Source organism: Schistocerca nitens, unplaced genomic scaffold (assembly GCF_023898315.1).
Source record: "Schistocerca nitens isolate TAMUIC-IGC-003100 unplaced genomic scaffold, iqSchNite1.1 HiC_scaffold_519, whole genome shotgun sequence".
Lineage (NCBI taxonomy): Eukaryota > Metazoa > Arthropoda > Insecta > Orthoptera > Acrididae > Schistocerca > Schistocerca nitens.
This window is the reverse complement of record NW_026046052.1, coordinates 388,845-412,052: the sequence shown is the minus strand read 5'-3', so window position 1 is coordinate 412,052 and position 23,208 is coordinate 388,845. Positions and strand designations below refer to the sequence as shown.

The window sequence follows — 23,208 nt, the reverse complement described above, 5'->3', positions numbered from 1 at the left end:
ACACGCAACGCACTCTCCACCTACTTTCTCTCTCTCGTCCATTCTCTTTAAAACACACGAACCAACCAACCACGGCTAACACACTTTTTCGCGACACCTTTGACTGCGTTATCTTGACCGTGACGGCAGCTATCGACCTTCCAATTCCCCACTAAACACACACACACCCCTACATACACACCCTTCGCTACACCGGACAACAACAGCGTACACAACAGGAGGGCACACGAAACGGCAGGCAAGGGCAACGCATTCTCATAGATTCCTCCTCCGAGCCATGTCGGCGAACGTTTCATCCGGGAAGGCAATGCAATTCAGCCGTCACCACGGCCGACACCTGCAGCCGCGCCGTAAACGCCTTTCAGTGCGGCTGCAATGCACGGGAACGTTCCGTTGCTATAGACAGCGCCTCTCCGTTTTTCCCTGCTTCGTTTTCCGGTGATTGCTTCTCCATTTTGTTTGTTTTATTACTTTCCGTTCCCCTCCTCCACCATTGTTTCCGTCCCCAACAGTTTTGCTCATTCCACACGTTCTGCCCAGACACGACACTCGACCGATCAAAGGTCAGCCTTTCGTCACCGTTCGCGGCGCCGACGGTGCCACAGTGCGACTGGTGTGAACACCGACACGTTGCCATGACGCCGGTGTACCGCGCCGATATTGACAGTTACTCAGAGCCGCCGGATCGGATCACATCACCGACACACCTGCCATTTCACACCGGGGGACACAGACCAACGAAACGCGTGTACGCCCATAACAACAAACAACGACCGTCGTCGTCTAGCCTCACGCTTACTGTACTCAACCGAACACACGTGCACCGTGAATGACGTGCGTGCGCACAACAGTCCAATCAATCATCAGTCAAACTGCAGAAACGGCTATCATCAAATCAAGGGCCAAATAGGTACACCACCGTGCGTGTCGCCTACCCCACCCGCCCGTACATTTCTTGGCGACTTCGTAATGGATGATAGTACGACACGTCCATTTAAAACGTCACCAACACACACACACCAACGCGCCGTACAGCAAAGGGAATAGTCGACGGCAACACAACATTTCACCCTCGCCATCATGTATGATGTGACAACAGACGGCCGTAACGGTGACATCCAACAATCAATCAATCGCGAGGACTTTCAATTGCAGTCACGTGACTAACCGGGCAGACGGAGACAAAGACATGAATCAGCGCCACAGACAGCACCAACACCTCCTATCGATCTATCTGTGTGTCGACAAACAACCACGCCAAGACTCGTGCACGCATTCCACGTCACACCGGCGGCAACCAAACCCTCGCGGCCGTACCCCAGTAACCACAACCACAACCACATTCGAGACCACACCACCACGGCACAGCAGCACCACCAGCTGCCTCGCAACCAACCAAACCGGGTAGCTATGCCGCCCCTCTCACTCACTCACTCACTCACACACACACAAACAATTCCGCTCTTCCCGCAAAGGCAATTTGGTGGCCCTGAAAAGGGCCGTTTTGCCGCTCTCGCAACGGAGGGAGCTTCCTTCCTTCCTTCCTTCCTTCCTTCCTTCCTTCCTTCCTTCCTTCCAAGAGCCGAAGTAACAACCTCCTCCTTACTTGGAGCTCGTGTACTTGGTCACCGCCTTCGTGCCCTCGCTCACGGCGTGCTTGGCCAGCTCGCCAGGCAGCAAGAGCCGCACAGCCGTCTGGATCTCGCGGGACGTGATGGTCGAGCGCTTGTTGTAGTGCGCCAGGCGAGACGCCTCGGCCGCAATGCGCTCGAAAATGTCGTTCACGAAGCTGTTCATGATGCTCATCGCCTTCGACGAGATGCCCGTGTCGGGGTGCACCTGCTTCAGCACCTTGTAGATGTAGATGGCATAGCTCTCCTTCCTCTTGCGCTTCTTCTTCTTGTCGCCCTTCGAAATGTTCTTCTGCGCCTTGCCGGCCTTCTTGGCGGCCTTCCCGCTAGTCTTGGGCGGCATCTCGAACGTACAACAACAGGCAGCAAGCGCTCCGCTCTAGTCAGCGTCTCCCCACACAGTGGCACCCGCCGCTACCGCAACACCGCACCTTTACCAGCTCGCCCTGTTGCGGCCGCCGACCAATGGGGCGCGCGCGCAACCGGCCGCCGCACCCGAGCCCATAAAGGGACCCCCACCCCGCCGCCGCCGGCACACGCACGCACTCCGCTGCTCGACTCGCTGCGGCTCGCACCGTTACGGTTACGTGTTTAGCGCTTACGCCACTAGCCAAACGCCATGTCCGGACGCGGAAAGGGAGGCAAAGTCAAGGGCAAGTCAAAGTCCCGCTCAAGCAGGGCTGGGCTCCAGTTCCCGGTCGGCAGAATCCACCGCCTCCTGCGCAAGGGAAACTACGCCGAGCGCGTCGGCGCCGGGGCGCCCGTCTACCTCGCCGCCGTCATGGAGTACCTCGCGGCTGAGGTGCTCGAGCTGGCCGGAAACGCGGCCCGCGACAACAAGAAGACGCGCATCATCCCGCGCCACCTGCAGCTCGCCATCCGCAACGACGAGGAGCTCAACAAGCTCTTGTCGGGCGTCACCATCGCACAGGGTGGTGTCCTGCCCAACATCCAGGCCGTCCTGCTGCCAAAGAAGACCGAGAAGAAGGCCTAAACAGGGACCGCGGCGCTGCGCTTGCGTGCTCCCTGCACGCAAACGCAAACGCGCCTTTGCCTTGCCGGCTCGCCTCACAACAATCGGCCCTTTTCAGGGCCACCACACAAACCTACGTCCAAAGCAAAGTTTCCGTCGTCCTCGCCGCACTTTACAACAACGTCCACAGCGCCGGCGCACGTCCGCCATCTTGTCCACAGCCCGTGTGGCCGAACACACACACATTTTTTCTGCACCCCTCCACGCACGCACAGTCGCGTTCCAAACAACGACAACGACATCAATACACCAATAATGTGATGTGATCATTGTTAATATGTTCATAATTAAAAGAGCGCGTAACGGCCCGACGACGGACGACACGCGGGCCGCCGCGCGCGCTCTCCAAACACACAGGCACAGGACAAACCAAACCAAACCAAACAGCTGATCCGATCGATGATCCGGCCCGCGCCACAAACAAACCACGCACACACCGGACTCAGCCGCGCCCTCCCGCATCCATCATCACACACGTCACGTCGAAACTCCAAACGGAACGCACGCACGCAAAGCAACAGAGGCGCACAACAACAACAACAACAACAACAAACACACACACACAGAGGCAGGCAGGCAACACAGACCCTTTCGCACTTTTCAATTTCCGAACAGTGTGGTGGCCCTGAAAAGGGCCGTTTTTCGTCTCTCCCACCAAGCACGGGCAACGGCACGGCCGCGGGAAGGCCACAGCACAGCACACCGGCTGCCTGCCTAACCGCCGAAACCGTACAGGGTGCGCCCCTGCCTCTTCAGGGCGTACACCACGTCCATGGCCGTCACAGTCTTGCGCTTGGCGTGCTCAGTGTACGTCACCGCGTCGCGGATCACGTTCTCCAGGAACACCTTCAGCACTCCGCGGGTCTCCTCGTAGATCAGACCAGAGATGCGCTTCACGCCGCCCCTGCGAGCCAGGCGGCGGATGGCGGGCTTCGTGATGCCCTGGATGTTGTCGCGCAACACCTTGCGGTGCCGCTTGGCGCCACCCTTGCCCAGCCCCTTTCCTCCCTTGCCGCGGCCTGTCATTCTTCCTCCTCCTCAAGCAACAAAAAAAGCACAAGCGGCAGCTCCTCACCCGGCGCTAGCGAGTCGGCTACGGTGCGCCGTGAGCGCGCGCCGCCCCCCTATATAGACTCTGGCCCGCCCTCCCCCCACCACGCGCACCGAGGGCATATAAGCGCAGCACGGGCCCGCGCGGGCCCGTTGTCAAGGCAGCACCGGACGCTTCGCTACCGCACGCACCGCTAACCGCTATGGCCCGCACAAAGCAAACGGCCCGCAAGTCCACCGGCGGAAAGGCGCCGCGCAAACAGCTCGCCACCAAGGCGGCGAGGAAGAGCGCGCCCGCCACCGGCGGCGTCAAGAAGCCCCACCGCTACAGGCCGGGCACCGTCGCCCTGCGAGAAATCAGGCGCTACCAGAAGAGCACAGAGCTGCTCATCCGCAAGCTGCCGTTCCAGCGCCTAGTGCGCGAGATCGCCCAGGACTTCAAGACCGACCTGCGCTTCCAGAGCTCCGCAGTCATGGCCCTGCAGGAGGCCAGCGAGGCCTACCTCGTCGGCCTCTTCGAAGACACCAACCTGTGCGCAATCCACGCCAAGCGCGTCACCATCATGCCCAAGGACATCCAGCTCGCGCGCCGCATCCGCGGCGAGCGCGCCTAAACCGCTTAGCCGCGGCACGGCACCGCACGCGCGCAACACAAAAAAAACGGCCCTTTTCAGGGCCACTAACATCTCTCCGTCGCGAGCAAAACTTTTGTCGGTCTTGCCGCCCAGCCTCTCTCTCTAGCCCCGTTAAAACAACCACCACAATTCCCCACCCTCCCTCCCGTACACAGCCGCTCTCGCCAACAATCACAATCGACGTCATCCCACCCCACCCCTTCAAATACACACAAACAAACAGCCGGACGACGTCACCACGGGTGGCTGGCCGCCGCCGTCTCCGAGGCGCCACCGCGCCTTCCCAATTCCCGCCGGCCACTTCCACGTCTCAACGTCCCCGTCCCCCTTTCACACAGAGAGGACACACACATAACAAACAAGACGCGCCATCCGCAAAGCAAGCAAACAAACAGAGTCTCCAGAAACATGAGAAACCAACCGTCGGCCGCCGCACAAAATACAAAACACAAAACAAAACGGCCACAACCGCTCCGCTACCGCGCGCCGCCGCCTACCGCCACCGGCCCCACAATCCAACCACCACGGCACGCACACAGTACCCACAAGGGTCATACAGAAACGCCACACAAACACCAACCAACCCCACACACACACACACACACACACACACACACCCCGGCGCATGCACGCACGGCCACCCAAACAAGACAACACAACGCGCCAAGCACGACAATCAACGCCTTCCCGACGTCCTCTGATGGCCCTGAGAAGGGCCGTTTTGGGCCGCGCGCAGCCGTGCCATCGCGCGCCACTAGACGACGCGGGGGAGGGGGGTGGGGGACGACGGGGTCAAGCGCCAGCCCTTCCCTTCCTTCCCCTTTCCTTTCTTTACTTTAACTTCACTTCTTCTTCTTGGGCGAAGCCTTCGCCTTAGACGGCGTCGTCGCCTTCTTCGGGCGCGGCGCCTTCGGCTTCTTCGTCGGAACCTTCGCGGCCTTCTTCGCCTTCGACGGCGACTTGGCCTTGGCCGGCTTGGCCGCAGCCGCCTTCTTCGCACCCGCGGGAGCCGCCGACGCCGCAGACGCCTTCTTGGCGGCGCCCGCCTTCCGACCGGTCGCCGCCTTCACGCCACCAGCCTTCTTTGCGCCGGCCGCACGGGCGCCCTTCTTCTCCTTGCTGGCCGGAGCGGCGCGCTTCTTCTTCGCACCGCCGGCACGGGCCTTGCCGCCCTCGGCCGCCCCGCCGCCGGCGCCGGCAAGCTTGAAAGAGCCGGACGCGCCCTTCCCCTTCGTCTGCACCAGCTCGCCAGCCACGACGGCCGACTTGAGGTACTTCTTGATAAAGGGCGCCAGCTTCTCCGCGTCCAGCTTGTAGTGCGCGGCAATGTACTTCTTGATCGCCTGCAGCGACGAGCCGCCGCGCTCCTTCAGACTCTTGATGGCGGCCGTCACCATCTCAGAGGTGCGCGGGTGCGCAGGCTTGGCGCGCGGCTTCTTCGCAGACGCCGCAGACTTGGCCTTCTTCGTCGTGCCGGTGGCGGCGGGTGCCGCAGCAGTCTCGTTCGTAGCCGCCTGATCTGCCATTATTTCGACGACGCGCGTACACACACGAGAGCGAGAGCGAGAGCGGCAGGCGGCAAGCACGGCGGCAGAGAATAGCCGCCGCGCCGCCAGGCCCAGCCAGTGTCGCGGGCGGGCGCGGACGGCCGAGAGAGCGGCCGCCACTCTGCGCGCCGCCGCGCCGCGCCTCCCGCGCTTGCTACCGCCCAACGTCCGACAGCCTGTGCGGACCAGCCCCAAACCTGCGCCGCAACCACCCGCGCCGTTCAAACCACCGAGGATGGGGCTACACACGGCCACACCACAGTCGCCAACCAGTCGCCACGGCAGCGCCGCAAACCACGGCCAAACTGCAGCTACCGCGCGCTACAGCCTGGCTCGGCCCGCCGAGAATCGCCGCCCCCGCCCACATGCCGCCCCCACAGCCCCAGCCGACGACCCGCCACAATGGCCAAACCTTCGGCAAAAGTGCCACACCGTCGCCGCGCCAGCCCGGCCAGCGCGGCCGCCGCCACAGCCACACAAGCGGAGGCGTGCGGCGATGCCGGCCGTGCAAACGCACCTCCGCCGCCCCATCGCCCTCCCACCGTTTCCCGATCGGCCCGCAGCCGTCGGGCCACCTCGCCCGCCAACATTCGCGCCCCTTTCTCACAAAATTGCCCGCCGCAAACAAAACGGGCGCCGCCTGCGCAACATCGGCACCGGCCAACCGAGCGCCGCCGCCCCTCGCCGCTTACGCGAGGGGGGCTGACCGCCGTCCGCAACTACAGACACACCGAATCTGCCTCCAAGCACACACGACAGCCGACCTCCTACATTTATACGCCGCAAGCCACCCAACGGTGTGTGGCGGAGGGCACTTTTTACGTTACGTGCCACTGTCGTCATTGCCTCCCTTTGCCGTTCCAGTCGCGTATGGTTCGCGGGAACAACGACTGTCTGAAAGCCTCCGTGCGCGCTCGAATCTCTCTACTTTTACTACATTCGGGATCTCCTCGGGAGGTATATACGTACGGGGAAGCAATATATTCGATACCTCATCCGGAAACGCACCCTCTCGAAAACCTGGCGAGCAAGCTACACCGCGATGCAGAGAGCGCCTCCCTTGCAGAGTCTGCCACTTAACTATCACGGTTACCACATAACCCTGTGACGAAACGTTGGACCTTTCTCTATCTCCTCCGTCAACCCGACCTGCTACGCATCCCACACTGGTGGGCAACACTCACGTATGGGTCGGTCGAACGCGTGTTTTTGTAAGCCACCTCCTTTGTTGATGGACTACATTTTTGCTAAGCATTCTCCCAGTGCATCTCAACCTGGTACCCGCCTTACCAACAATTACTTTTATCTGATCATCATTCCACTTCCAAATCATTCCGCACGCATACTCCCAGATACATATTTTACAGACGTCACAGCTACCAGTGTTTGTCCCGCTATCATATAATCAATCATACAATAAACGATCCTTCTTTCTGTATATTCGCAATACATCACATTTGTCTATGTTAAGGGGACAGTTGCCACTCCCTGCACCGGGTGCCTATCCGCTGCCGATCGTCCTGCAACCTCTCTGTATACTACATACAGCACATCATCCGCGAAACGACGCATGGAACGTCCGGCACTATCTACTAGCTCATTTATATGATATGAATTGTGAAAAGCAATGGTCCCATAACACTCCCCCGTGGCACGCCAGGGGTTACTTTAACGTCTGTAGACGTCTGTCTCTCCATTGATAACAACATGCTGTGTTCCGTCTGCTAACATCTCGTCAATCCAGCCACACAGTTGGTCTGATATTCTGTAGACTCTTACGTCGTTTATCAGGCGACGGTGCGGAGCTGTATCGAACGCCTTCCGGACGTCAACGACAATGGCATCCACCTGGGAGCCTGTATCTCATATTTTCTGGGTCTCATGCGCAAATAAAGCGAGCTGGGGGTCTCACACACGATCGCTGTTTCCGGAATCCAACATGGATTCCTACATAGTAGACTCTGGAGTTTCCACAAACGACATGATACTCGAGCAAACAACATGTTCTACAACACATCGACGTCAGAGATATGGGTCTATGGTTTTTGCGCATCTGCTCGACGACTGGGACTACCTGTGCTCTTTTCCAATCATTTGGAACCCTCCCTTCCTCTCCAGAGACTTGCGGTACACGGCTGTTAGAAGGGGGGCAGGTTGTTTCGCGTACCCTGTGTAGGAATCGCGAATTGGTAATCCCGTCGGGTCCGGCGGACTTTCCCATTCCTCCTTGGACACTTATTTCGATGTCAGCCGGTTTCTCGTTCGTGCGAGCATTTAGAGACGGAACTGCAGTGCGGTCCGTCCTCTGTGAAACAGCTTTGGAAACAGGTGTTTAGGTATTTCACAGCTTTACGCGTGTCATCCTCTGTTTCAATGCCATCACCATGCCGGAGTGTCTGGATATGCTGTTTCGAGCCACTTACTGATTCAACGCAAGACCGGAACGTCCTAGCATTTTCTGTCAACGTCGGTACATAGGGTTTGTTCTACTTTCGAATTCACTGAACGCTTCACGCATAGCCCTCCTTACGCTCACACTTTGGACATCGTTTAGCTTCTGTTTGTCTCGGAGGTTTTGGCTGCGTTTAAACTTTGGGTGAAGCTCTCTTTGCTTTCGCAACAGTTTCCTAACGTTGTTGTTGTAGTATACCACGGTGGGTTTTTTTTCCCATCCCTCACAGTTCGACACTCGGCACGTACCTGTCTAAAAACGCATTTTTACCATTGCCTTGCACTTTCTCCATGAACACTCAACATTGTCAGTGTCGGAACAGGCATTTGCCTTTTCATCTGTCGGGTCGTCTGCAAATCTGCCTTCTATTACTCTTGCTAGCCAAAACAGATAGATACACCGTCCTCCCTGCAACGGCCTTATGATCACTGCGTCCCTGTTCTGCACATACAGAGTCGAAACACGTTCGGGTCTGTTTGTCATCCGTAGGTCCACGATGTTATCTCCACGAGTCGGTTCTCTGTTCATTTTGCTCGAGGTGATTTTCGGACAGTGCACTCAGTATAATGTCACTCGATGCTCTCTGTCCCCCTACCACCCGTCCTGAACATCATCTGAGTGTCCCAGTCTATATCGGGTAAATTGAAATCTCCACCTAAGACCCTAACATGCTGAGGAAAATGTATGTGAAATGTGTTTCCAAAATCCGTCTCTCCGTTGTTCTGCCACTAATGCTGCTGCGTCGGGAGGTCGGTCAAAGGAGCCAATTATTATTAAACCTAGCTCGGTTGTTGGGTGTAACCTCCACCCACAATATTTCACAGGAACCATCCACCTCTACTTCACTACAGGATCAAAACTACTACTCAAACAGCGACGAACACACCACCACCGGTTGCATGCAATCGAGCCTTTCTAAAACACCGTCTGTACCTTTGTGACAATTTCGGCAGAATTTATCCCTGGCGTCAGCCAGCTTTCTGTACCTTATCACGATTGCAGAGCTTCGGTGCTTTCTCTGTCAGCGCTTGCGGTTCCGGTACTGTACCAACGCAGCTTCGACAGTTGACAATTAACAAACGATACCGATTGCTGCTTGGTCCCCGCACCCGTTGAGGCTGCTGTTGCCCCCTTTCTGTACTTGCCCAAGGCCATCTAACCTAACAAAACCGCCCAGCCCACGCCACACAACCCCTGCTACCCGTGTAGCCGCTTGTTGCGTGTAGTGCTCTCCACCTAAGACTATAACATGCCTTCGACATTCGCAGTGTACAACACCTTAGGTTAGGGTTGGCGTCGCTTGGGTTAGGTTAGGTTACGTTAGGTGGACGTGGGTTAGGTTAAGGGTTAAAGTTAGGTTAGGCGTCAAAGTTAGGTTAAGCGTTCGGACGTGAGGCGTCAGGTGGCCGCACCTACCTTACGGCCGGACATCTTAGGTTAGGCTAAGGGCGCCGAGGTCACGTTACGTTCACCTTCGGGCGCCACACGTAGCTGTCACAGGTAGGTAGTAGTTCGGTCGGTCGGTCGTCGGCAAGCCGCAAAAAACTACAGACGACGTCGACAACAAGACCGAGCAGGAGGCAGATATATACCGAGCGCCAAAGAGACCGACCACACACACACACACACACACACACACACAAAACAACAAACACCACCCACCGGCCAAAGGGGCACCAAAAAAACCCACAAAGCCGAGCACCACACGTCGCGACCAGAGGCAACCCGCAACCGCAACGGCGCTTTCCGCACCGGGCCGGATGCACGTACGACAACACCGCTACCCGTACACAAGGCCTCCCATTGCACACAGCCGCTCTGTGTTCAACATCATCAATGGCGCGCCCGCGGCTCGTCGCGGTCGCAGCCATGACGCCGCCGCCACTTTTGCACCAACACATTCACGCACCGCAAAACAGCTCGCCGACCCACCGACACAGCACAGCCGACAAACAAAAACAACCGCGGCGGCGGCAACAAAACAAAACAAACACCTCGCACCAAGCGTCCGACAGAAAACAAACGGACAGGCACACAGGCCTCTGCTAACGACCACGACACAGCGGCACGCTGCCCCTTTCCCGCCACTCTCGATTCACAGCGCACGCGACCCCGTCGTCGACGACGACACGCGACGGGCTCGCTTCCCGCAACCTACACCTTTCCGCCACTACGCACGGCTCCACCCGACGCCCGTCGCAACGGCACTACTGCACGCACTATCACCCCCGCCGCCGCCGCCGCCGCCGCCGCCTCCTCCTCTCTCCCCCTTCCCGTACACAACAACACAGCCAAAAACACACTCACGACCCAAACATAACAACATGGCACGTGCATCGGCGCACACCCCCAACCAGTCACCGTCGACACAACCACACGCAAGGCACGGAAAAACCGGCGTCCTTCCACGTTCACAAACAACCACACAGGAGGAACCACCAACAACTGCCGGCCGGCCGGCAACCACCAAACGCACATTCCCGCTCGCCACCACACACCTCTCGGCAGCCGTTTCGCAAAGACATGACATGACATGACGCGACATCATCGCATCACGGGCGACGCACGCACACCGACCCACTTTCCCGCCCGTCTCTCTCTCTCTTTTTCTTCCGACGCCTTCGGCCGAGCACACACGTACGTGGCACAACGCCCAACACAGTCACACACAGTCGACAGGCGCACGCCCAGGCACGCAACGACGCAGCGCAGCAAAGGCGCCCGCGACACATACCTCCTCTCCCGTCTCGCCGCCGACCGCCAGCCAGCCACTCGCAATGTGCACTGGCCAACCGGACACACGTCCACCGCGCCGCCTCCGACCACCCGCCAGGGGGCGCTCACGTCCGCGACAACAGCGCGGCCCGCCGCCGGGCGGGCCCAGCCCGGCCCAGGCGGCGCGCGCTGCTCTGCACTCGGCGCGCCGCGCCACACATCCTGCTGCAGACCGGGCTCGTCTCTCTGTACGCGTCTGCGTCTGCCCGCATCTCATCTTCCTGCGCATCAACACAAACGAGGCCACGTGAGCAAACCCCCGTCACAACGCCACATCACGCACTGCCTTGTCGACCGCCTAAATAAATGCACTCACCCACCAGCCATCCGCTTCGTCCTCTTCTTGCTTACTCGTTGTTCGTCGTTGTTGCTGCTGCACCAGCACCAGCACCAGCACCGGCGGCGGCGGCGGCGGCGGCGGCGGCGGCGGCGGCGGCGGCGGCGGCGGCGGCGGCGGCGGCGGCAGCGGCAGCGGCAGCGCACACAGCCCCCAGCCGGCCGCATCCGAGGGGGCCCCGCCGCCAGCGTCGCCTCCTTGGGCACAGGTGCGGTGCTGTGGCCGCCCATCCAACCGCATTTGCTGGCCGTCCCAGCCGCCAGGCAGGCGTTCCCACTGCCGCGCACCGCCTCTGCTGCAGAAGACGAACAAACGAAACGTACAAACATACACGCACCCGAAGCGTGGCCACACACGGACGGGACCGACAGGCTCCAAGGCGACCAAACGATGGAAAAACAAACACAAAAACAAAAGACACGCGAGCGAGCGAGCAAGCACGCAGTCGCCTCGCCTCTGTCCTCCCGCCCCCGCCCTTCTCCCCACCACATGCCCACAAACACCACCGCCTGCCCGCATCTCCACATTCGCCCCCTCCATTTGTTCCCTTGCGTTCGTTCCTTCCTTCCTTCCATGTGTCTGCGTGCGCGGCGCCTCTCCAACATCCGCCGTCCGTCCGTCCCGTTTTCGCCGTACCACACGCCACCGTCGGCGCCGCCTCGCCTCCTCCCAGTCCACCACCGCCGCCGCCCCTGTCCGCCCCGCACACCACCATACACCGCTGCTTGTCCCGGCCGTTGCCACCAAAGGCGCCAGCCGCAAACCGCGCCAAACGCCGCAGCGCGCGTGCGTCCTTCCTTCTTGCTTGCTTCTCCGTGCCGACGCTGCCTCTATTCCCGCACCCATTCGGCCGACAAGCACTGGCGTCGACGACACAGCCGTTGGGCTCCGGCACTGCGCGTACCGGAGTTACACGCGCACCCCCCCTCGCGAACGCACGACTCATTCTCTTTGTTGTTTCTCCTCTTTCTTACGTCTTCGTTTCTTGTTTGTTTGTTTGTTTGTTTTTTTTTTTTTCCTCCCACCGCCGCATGTGACACAATGGCCTCCCTCCCCCTTTCGTTCGTTGTCGCCGCTTTGTTTCTCTTTCTCATTGGTGCACGTCCGACGCGCTCCATTTCCACCACACCACGGCCATCGGCCTCCTCAACGGGCAGGCGCAGTGTGCCATTCTCCGGCGCACAAGCACACCGCGCGGCTCGCTCTCCTCGCCCCCACGCCACGCCACGCCACGCAGCACAAATGATGCTGTCTCGCAACACGACACACGGTGCGCACACCCCCGACCACGCGGCTCTTAAAAGGCATGGCACCGGCGACATGCGCCGCCCCGGCCCGCATCCGTCGTCTCACGTTCACTGCCGGCCGCGTCTGAGGCTACAACCGCACCACAACAACGGTCCCCTCCCGGCAACACATTTGTTGCACAAACACAACCGCCGAGCGCAGCGCGAGCCACCCACACGCGCCCTCCCCGTCTTTAAAAGCCTCCGCGTCTCCTTTCTCCTTTCGCGCCCCTCCCATCTCCCGAATATGCCAGCAGCGGTGCCACTACCGCGAAACGGACACGCCTTCCGGGCCACATGCAAGGGCACGCCCACCACCAACTACTGCCATATTCGCGGACGCAGTTAGGCAACACGCAACGCACTCTCCACCTACTTTCTCTCTCTCGTCCATTCTCTTTAAAACACACGAACCAACCAACCACGGCTAACACACTTTTTCGCGACACCTTTGACTGCGTTATCTTGACCGTGACGGCAGCTATCGACCTTCCAATTCCCCACTAAACACACACACACCCCTACATACACACCCTTCGCTACACCGGACAACAACAGCGTACACAACAGGAGGGCACACGAAACGGCAGGCAAGGGCAACGCATTCTCATAGATTCCTCCTCCGAGCCATGTCGGCGAACGTTTCATCCGGGAAGGCAATGCAATTCAGCCGTCACCACGGCCGACACCTGCAGCCGCGCCGTAAACGCCTTTCAGTGCGGCTGCAATGCACGGGAACGTTCCGTTGCTATAGACAGCGCCTCTCCGTTTTTCCCTGCTTCGTTTTCCGGTGATTGCTTCTCCATTTTGTTTGTTTTATTACTTTCCGTTCCCCTCCTCCACCATTGTTTCCGTCCCCAACAGTTTTGCTCATTCCACACGTTCTGCCCAGACACGACACTCGACCGATCAAAGGTCAGCCTTTCGTCACCGTTCGCGGCGCCGACGGTGCCACAGTGCGACTGGTGTGAACACCGACACGTTGCCATGACGCCGGTGTACCGCGCCGATATTGACAGTTACTCAGAGCCGCCGGATCGGATCACATCACCGACACACCTGCCATTTCACACCGGGGGACACAGACCAACGAAACGCGTGTACGCCCATAACAACAAACAACGACCGTCGTCGTCTAGCCTCACGCTTACTGTACTCAACCGAACACACGTGCACCGTGAATGACGTGCGTGCGCACAACAGTCCAATCAATCATCAGTCAAACTGCAGAAACGGCTATCATCAAATCAAGGGCCAAATAGGTACACCACCGTGCGTGTCGCCTACCCCACCCGCCCGTACATTTCTTGGCGACTTCGTAATGGATGATAGTACGACACGTCCATTTAAAACGTCACCAACACACACACACCAACGCGCCGTACAGCAAAGGGAATAGTCGACGGCAACACAACATTTCACCCTCGCCATCATGTATGATGTGACAACAGACGGCCGTAACGGTGACATCCAACAATCAATCAATCGCGAGGACTTTCAATTGCAGTCACGTGACTAACCGGGCAGACGGAGACAAAGACATGAATCAGCGCCACAGACAGCACCAACACCTCCTATCGATCTATCTGTGTGTCGACAAACAACCACGCCAAGACTCGTGCACGCATTCCACGTCACACCGGCGGCAACCAAACCCTCGCGGCCGTACCCCAGTAACCACAACCACAACCACATTCGAGACCACACCACCACGGCACAGCAGCACCACCAGCTGCCTCGCAACCAACCAAACCGGGTAGCTATGCCGCCCCTCTCACTCACTCACTCACTCACACACACACAAACAATTCCGCTCTTCCCGCAAAGGCAATTTGGTGGCCCTGAAAAGGGCCGTTTTGCCGCTCTCGCAACGGAGGGAGCTTCCTTCCTTCCTTCCTTCCTTCCTTCCTTCCTTCCTTCCTTCCAAGAGCCGAAGTAACAACCTCCTCCTTACTTGGAGCTCGTGTACTTGGTCACCGCCTTCGTGCCCTCGCTCACGGCGTGCTTGGCCAGCTCGCCAGGCAGCAAGAGCCGCACAGCCGTCTGGATCTCGCGGGACGTGATGGTCGAGCGCTTGTTGTAGTGCGCCAGGCGAGACGCCTCGGCCGCAATGCGCTCGAAAATGTCGTTCACGAAGCTGTTCATGATGCTCATCGCCTTCGACGAGATGCCCGTGTCGGGGTGCACCTGCTTCAGCACCTTGTAGATGTAGATGGCATAGCTCTCCTTCCTCTTGCGCTTCTTCTTCTTGTCGCCCTTCGAAATGTTCTTCTGCGCCTTGCCGGCCTTCTTGGCGGCCTTCCCGCTAGTCTTGGGCGGCATCTCGAACGTACAACAACAGGCAGCAAGCGCTCCGCTCTAGTCAGCGTCTCCCCACACAGTGGCACCCGCCGCTACCGCAACACCGCACCTTTACCAGCTCGCCCTGTTGCGGCCGCCGACCAATGGGGCGCGCGCGCAACCGGCCGCCGCACCCGAGCCCATAAAGGGACCCCCACCCCGCCGCCGCCGGCACACGCACGCACTCCGCTGCTCGACTCGCTGCGGCTCGCACCGTTACGGTTACGTGTTTAGCGCTTACGCCACTAGCCAAACGCCATGTCCGGACGCGGAAAGGGAGGCAAAGTCAAGGGCAAGTCAAAGTCCCGCTCAAGCAGGGCTGGGCTCCAGTTCCCGGTCGGCAGAATCCACCGCCTCCTGCGCAAGGGAAACTACGCCGAGCGCGTCGGCGCCGGGGCGCCCGTCTACCTCGCCGCCGTCATGGAGTACCTCGCGGCTGAGGTGCTCGAGCTGGCCGGAAACGCGGCCCGCGACAACAAGAAGACGCGCATCATCCCGCGCCACCTGCAGCTCGCCATCCGCAACGACGAGGAGCTCAACAAGCTCTTGTCGGGCGTCACCATCGCACAGGGTGGTGTCCTGCCCAACATCCAGGCCGTCCTGCTGCCAAAGAAGACCGAGAAGAAGGCCTAAACAGGGACCGCGGCGCTGCGCTTGCGTGCTCCCTGCACGCAAACGCAAACGCGCCTTTGCCTTGCCGGCTCGCCTCACAACAATCGGCCCTTTTCAGGGCCACCACACAAACCTACGTCCAAAGCAAAGTTTCCGTCGTCCTCGCCGCACTTTACAACAACGTCCACAGCGCCGGCGCACGTCCGCCATCTTGTCCACAGCCCGTGTGGCCGAACACACACACATTTTTTCTGCACCCCTCCACGCACGCACAGTCGCGTTCCAAACAACGACAACGACATCAATACACCAATAATGTGATGTGATCATTGTTAATATGTTCATAATTAAAAGAGCGCGTAACGGCCCGACGACGGACGACACGCGGGCCGCCGCGCGCGCTCTCCAAACACACAGGCACAGGACAAACCAAACCAAACCAAACAGCTGATCCGATCGATGATCCGGCCCGCGCCACAAACAAACCACGCACACACCGGACTCAGCCGCGCCCTCCCGCATCCATCATCACACACGTCACGTCGAAACTCCAAACGGAACGCACGCACGCAAAGCAACAGAGGCGCACAACAACAACAACAACAACAACAAACACACACACACAGAGGCAGGCAGGCAACACAGACCCTTTCGCACTTTTCAATTTCCGAACAGTGTGGTGGCCCTGAAAAGGGCCGTTTTTCGTCTCTCCCACCAAGCACGGGCAACGGCACGGCCGCGGGAAGGCCACAGCACAGCACACCGGCTGCCTGCCTAACCGCCGAAACCGTACAGGGTGCGCCCCTGCCTCTTCAGGGCGTACACCACGTCCATGGCCGTCACAGTCTTGCGCTTGGCGTGCTCAGTGTACGTCACCGCGTCGCGGATCACGTTCTCCAGGAACACCTTCAGCACTCCGCGGGTCTCCTCGTAGATCAGACCAGAGATGCGCTTCACGCCGCCCCTGCGAGCCAGGCGGCGGATGGCGGGCTTCGTGATGCCCTGGATGTTGTCGCGCAACACCTTGCGGTGCCGCTTGGCGCCACCCTTGCCCAGCCCCTTTCCTCCCTTGCCGCGGCCTGTCATTCTTCCTCCTCCTCAAGCAACAAAAAAAGCACAAGCGGCAGCTCCTCACCCGGCGCTAGCGAGTCGGCTACGGTGCGCCGTGAGCTTTGCAAATTTTTTTTGCAAAGGATGGGGCCCCTCCACGCCCACACCAACGTGGTGACCAACACAAAAGTTCTACTGTCACCTCCGTAAACATGTTAGTTTTTTGAATCAGGCGTCACAGGATGCGGGCTGTGATGTTGTCCATGCGTCTGGGTAAGACTACTCATTAACATGGTCCATCAGGAGATAGAAGTGGTCGAAAACGATCGAAGGGTAGCGGTTTTAAGAGCAGAGGAAAAAAAGTGCCAAGGCCAGCGCCAAGGGAAAAAAACCTCTGCGACAGTAGGACGGGTAGTAAGGGCAGTAGCGGCTTGCTATCTGCGACAGTGCATGCAAGGTGTGGTTGAGTTAGTTCGAGGTATCGTGCATCGTTACCTTTGTCGGTGTTGGAGCCTGTTGCGGCGCTCGCTGCAGTTGCTGCGTACCTGCAACAGTTCAAGGTCGTTGTGGATTAGTGGGCGATCGGTCATAGATCGACTCACAGACGGTGTAGGGGGTGTGTGTGGCTGGTTTGCGTGCTGTGTACAGTACGGTTTCCCTGCGGTTGCCTGTTTTTCGGCTTGTCGCACATCTGGGTTTCCAGTAATGACTGTGTTGCAGGGGCTCGCCAGTACTGTCCTGTTAGTGTTCTATGGACCATAGATGTTCAGTTCCTAGCCAGTAATGTCTTTGGTCTGTTATGCTTCCATCTATGGTTGTGGTCGTAGTTACCCAGAGAAAGGATAAACGGGTTGCGCGAGTGTCTCGTGTTATTGTACAGTCGTGTGGAGAGTTTTTGGAATACCTGCAAGATAGTATCTAGCCGGTATTCCCGGTGAAGGTCCGCGATGCGTGTGTAGCGCGGAGCGTTGCTTATGATTTTGAGTACTTTGTTCTGTATGAGCTGCAGACGGCGCAGGCGAGTTGGCGCAGCGTATCCCCAGACAGGGGCTGCGTACGTCATCAGGGGTCTAATAAGTGTCATGTACATGGACCTAGACACCCTCCTGTTCAGTGTGCTACGCCTGTTAAGCATAGGGTAGAGTTGTTTGAGCCTCGCGTTAGCTTTGTTGGTCACGTTTTGAATGTGGTCCCCCCAGAGTAGTTTCCTGTCCAGCCAGACACCGAGGTATTTGACCTTCTCGCGGAAACGTATTGGGCGTGTGTGTAGTGTTATTGGGTTGCAGTGCTGATGTTTGCGCAGTTGCTTCGGTCTTCTAGTGAACAGAACGGCCTCGCACTTGTCGACGTTTACTCTAACACGCCATTTCACCAGCCAAGGCTCCGCCGTTCTGAGTGCGGTCTGTAGTCGTGAGTTAATGTTAGACGGCTTCCAATCTTGCGCGAGGATGGCAGTGTCATCCGCGTAGATTGCTACCGTCGTGTTATGTGTAGCTGGGAGGTCGTTAATGTAGAGGTTAAACAGTAAGGGCCCTAGGATACTTCCTTGGGGTACTCCTGCCTGTATACCATGTCGTGTCGATTGTTTGCCCTGCACGTCAGTGTTGAAACTCCTGTCCGTGAGATATGAGTGTATGAGACGTACGAGCCCGTCGGGGAACCCTGCGTCACTAAGTTTGCGTATTAGGCCGTTGTGCCATAGACGATCGAAAGCCTTTTCGATGTCCAGGAACACCGCCCCAGTTGCCTTGCTTGTGTTGTATCCGTGTGTTATGTATTCAACGACGCGGAGGAGTTGTTGTGTTGTTGAGTGGTGATTCCTGAAACCGAATTGCTCCGGTCTCAGGGTGTCGTTTGTTATGCAGTGCCTGGTGAGTCGTTTTAAAATTACCTTCTCAACGATCTTGCTGAGCGCGCTCAGAAGACTGATGGGTCGGTAATTTTGTGGGAGGGAGTGGTCTTTCCCCGGCTTCCTGAACATCAGGACCTTGGCCGTCTTCCAAAAGGCGGGGAAGTGTTGGTGCTTGAGTATGGCATTCGTAATGTGTGCTAGGTAATCTACAGCTTTGTCCGTGAACTCCTGGAGGACACGGTTTTGAATGCCATCGTGACCAGGGGCCTTCCTAGCGGTGGTATGCATGATGGCCCATTTGACTTCTGCTGTACTAGCTTGTCGGATGTTGTTGCGCGCCGGTTGGGCCAGGATGCGTGTGACCTCCTGGTCCGTAGCAAGTGTGAACGCTGGGTCTGAAGGATCCAGGTTCGGTGTGAATGACGCTGCGAGTGTGTGGGCCATCAGTTCCGCTTTTTCTTCCGCAGAATATGCTGGTCCGTCTGGCCCTTGTAGCGTGGGGGTGTACAGTTTCTCCCTGGTGAAGTGTCGGGCTAGCTGCCACACGCCAGGTCGCGTGGTGTCTAGCCCTTCGAGTTTCTGGTCCCACTGTTGTGTCTTGAATGTTTGTATTTTTTCCCGGATTATACCCTGGAGCCTGTTAATGTGCCGTTTGAAGTGCTGGCGCCTGGTACGCTGCCAGTATCTCCTGAGGCGGTTCCTCATTGAGATTAGGCCCAGGATTTCCTGGGGCAGGGCAGCACTGTGTTGTTGTGGCGTGCGGATTGGTATGGTGTCGGCTATTGCGTCCTGGACGGCGCCGGTGAGGGTTTCGACAGCCTCGTCAATTTGGGCTGTCTCGTTAATTGCGTGGATAGGTGGGATGCGACTGTCAAGCGTTTCCTTGAACTGGGTCCAATTCGCGCGCCTGTAGTCTAACATCCTGCGTTGTTCCATGTGCTGCAGTGTTTCTTCAATGTATAGTATAACGGGTTGGTGATTTGAGGGCAGATCGTTTTCAACGGCAACGTTGAGTGTCGTTGTTATGCCCTTGATGAGGGCCATGTCTAACACGTCTGGCCTGTGTCCCCTCCGGTAGGGAATGTGCGTCGGTTCGGTCGGCGCTAGTGTGATGTAGTTTCGTCCTAGTGCGTGATCGTATAGTTTCTTGCCGTTGGAGTTTCGTATTCGTGAGTTCCAGTCCGGGTGTTTTGCGTTAAGATCTCCAGCGGCTATTACGCGCGGTGATATGTTGAGTATTGTGCTGATGTCGCGTGTTTTGATGTTTTTAGGGCTATTGTATACTGACACCAGTGTAGTGTAGGCTCCGTTGAACTTGACCCTGACGGCGGTTGCCTCTAGTTTTTCAAGTTCGGGGAGCGCTATGTTTGTGTGTTCTATGTCTTTGTGTATGATGATGGCTGTTCCGCCGTAACCGGAGCCGTCCGGTCGGTCGGTACGATAGACGCAGTAGCCGGTGAAGTTTAGTTGGTTGCGTGGTTTGAGCTTAGTTTCGCTCAACAGTGCGATAAGGATACCCTTACGCTCCATGAGCGCGGCGAATTCCGCCCTTTTGTTGTTGATCCCGTCTGCATTCCAGAACAGGATCTGTGTTAGTGTCTGGTTGTTTGCGATGGGGGCGGGGTGTGGCGTATTATCCATGTATGGGTGCAAACAGTGTGGTGAATGCTGTTTGTATGACAGTCAAGTACTGCCCGGGTTGAGCAGTCATGAGCTGTGTGCAGAGTGTGGTGACGGTCGTCAAGATCTTGTGAAGGATCTGGCCGGTCGTATGACGGGGGAATATTGTTTCCAATAAGCCCCCAAATGTTGTGTTGGTGTTGTGTGTGTCGGCCTGTGGCTCGGTTGTGGTGTTGGCGGCCGCTGGTGCGGGTGTTGGCGTTATGTGTGGGCTGGCGCTTGTGTTGTTGTTATGTGGAACATGAGGTGCCTGTGTGTCAGATGTGGTCGGGGGTGGGGTAGTGTGTGTGGTAGTGTCGCTGGCTTGCTGACTGTGTGTCTGTGTGTTGGTGTTTTGTTGTCGCTGGGTGCGTTGTTGTGGTGCACGTGTGTTCCCGCTCCTGTTTCCATGTGTTCGTTTACGCCTTCTCTGGGTTTTTGGTTCTGGGGTTCTTTGTGTTAGTGTGTTTTCTTGTGTGGTACGTGTGGTTTCGCAGGCAGTGGCTACAGGGGGTGGGGTCGTGTTGTTTCTGGGGGCTGGTGTTGGTACCGGTGTGGGTGCAGTGTCGTTTGTTGGCTGAGACGATTGTGTTGCTGTCGCAGCGGTTGTGATAGGTGCGTGTGCTGGGCGCAGAGGTTCCGCGGCCTGCACCGCTCCTCCAGGGCGTGTAGCCATGGCGAACGACACTCCGTTCCTGACAGGGTTTGGTGCGGGCCTTGGTCGTGTTATGACGTTGGTTGGCCTTGACTGTTGGTTTTTGCGCCTCTGCGCCTCTCTGTACACGTTGCAGCCCCTGTAGTTGGCCGCATGGGCTTGGCCACAGTTGGCGCAACGGCGTATGTTTTCATGTATCAGTGTACATGTGTTGGATGCGTGTTTGCCAGCGCATCCGCGGCAACGGGGTGCCAGGCCGCAGCGGAGGCCCGAATGACCGAACCGCTGGCAGTTGTTGCATTGTTGGGGGACCTGTGGCGGTTCGTAGATTTCTACCCTTACGTCCATCCGCAGAAGGCTTTTTATCTGCAGAAGGCCGCGGGAGGTGGCCGTGTCGGCCATCTCAACCAGGTAGTGTGGTAGACGGTGGTGGGAGCGGAAGCCTGTCATCCTGGAAGCACTTTTGCAGTCGAATCCAAGATAGTTAAGCGCCGCTTGTACTGTGTTGTTCGGGGTACTGGGGTCCACCCCCTTTACCACGTACTGCTGTGTCCGTTCTTCGGCGGTCCTGTACGTGTAGTGTTCGATTTCCTTTTCTTTGAGGAAGATAAGGAGATCTTTGTATTCATTGTCAGTTGATACGTACAGTGAGGCCCTATCCCCAGAGTACTTTGTGTGTAGCGTGCAAGGTGAGTGCCTTTCCGCGAATGTTGTGTTGAGGACGCTGAGGTCCCCGTAGTTTTGGATTATGACTGGGGGAAAACCAGTCTTCTGTTGTGCGGGCGTAGCTGCGGCTGGTACTTGTACGGTGTTGCTGACCGCAGGTCGGGTCGTGTTTGTTGTTGTTTTCGTGTTCCTAACCGGAAGTGCGGGTTTTGGTGTAGGTAGCAGCGCCTTTCGGCTACCTTGCGAGTGTGGTTGCTCGCTTGTTTGTGTTGTGTTTTTCTGTTTGCGACGTGGGCCCTCCACCTGCCAGGGCCCAGTGTAGTGTTGTTCTGTGTCCTCATCTGCGGCTGCTGGTTCCGCCGTCGGAGTCGGCTGCCGCAGTGGGACAGTGGTGCATGTGTCACCAGTTGCAGGTGAGTGTAGCGTAATGTGGAGTGTGCTTGTTCGTGTGGGGGACTCACTTGGGCCGCAGAGGTCGGTTATCAACCGACGCTGGCTCAGCAGTTCCTGCGCTTGCGCAGCGATCTGCCGGTCCTTGTCGGCCAACACCTCCTCAACGGCGGCAAGCGGGACGCTGACGTCGACGGGAACAGCCGAGTCTCGCGCCTCTTTAGCTGCAGCCTTGCTGCGGGTTAGGGCGGGGGAAACACCGGCGGAATCTGCCATCGTAGTGTTTAGGAGCTTTATTTGGTAAGGTGGGCACGACAATTATGCTTTTTCTGAAAAGAAAAGGCTAACTAGAAGGTCCTACAGAAGAGGGGGGATTGCCCTACGGCCTAGCGTGCGCCGTTGGTGCAGTGGCGCGGCACCTAAAGGAGGTGCGGAGGAAGAGAAGTGGCCTACAGTACGCGGGGTGGTCCGACGTGAACGGGCCCCTGGCACTGATCAACCCTAACAAAGAGCGAGAGAGTCTCGCTAGGTTTGTAACCGAAGTTACGGGTTGCTGCGAGTCAGTGACTCTTGACGACAATAGAGCTTCTCCGCGAGCTACGCGGCTTTTCGACGAAAGGGAGCAAGCTCAACCTTCCGCCGATCCACCGAGCGCTACTGGCGCCTAGAAAGGAACTCTCTGTAGAGCAGAGCGGTCAGCGAGGCCTAAACCCCAATAGCTACCGTTGCACCGACCATCGCCGGCTGAGAGCTCCTTCCGCTACGACGGCAGAAGCGCGTCTGGTGCGCCGTGAGCGCGCGCCGCCCCCCTATATAGACTCTGGCCCGCCCTCCCCCCACCACGCGCACCGAGGGCATATAAGCGCAGCACGGGCCCGCGCGGGCCCGTTGTCAAGGCAGCACCGGACGCTTCGCTACCGCACGCACCGCTAACCGCTATGGCCCGCACAAAGCAAACGGCCCGCAAGTCCACCGGCGGAAAGGCGCCGCGCAAACAGCTCGCCACCAAGGCGGCGAGGAAGAGCGCGCCCGCCACCGGCGGCGTCAAGAAGCCCCACCGCTACAGGCCGGGCACCGTCGCCCTGCGAGAAATCAGGCGCTACCAGAAGAGCACAGAGCTGCTCATCCGCAAGCTGCCGTTCCAGCGCCTAGTGCGCGAGATCGCCCAGGACTTCAAGACCGACCTGCGCTTCCAGAGCTCCGCAGTCATGGCCCTGCAGGAGGCCAGCGAGGCCTAC

The 23,208-nt window shown here is 58.2% G+C and overlaps 1 protein-coding gene across 1 annotated transcript; it reads left to right on the top strand.

Annotated features, from left to right (window-relative positions):
- Positions 1-10,108: 10,108 nt before the first annotated feature.
- Positions 10,109-10,885, top strand: LOC126232504 (uncharacterized). The gene has a single exon (XM_049942752.1). The coding sequence runs from the start codon at positions 10,109-10,111 to the stop codon at positions 10,883-10,885; it is 777 nt and encodes a 258-aa protein (XP_049798709.1).
- Positions 10,886-23,208: the final 12,323 nt, after the last annotated feature.

Excerpts from the sequence above, each read along its gene's own strand:
- LOC126232504 (XM_049942752.1), top strand. The coding sequence starts at position 10,109 with ATGCACGTACGACAACACCGCTACCCGTACACAAGGCCTCCCATTGCA.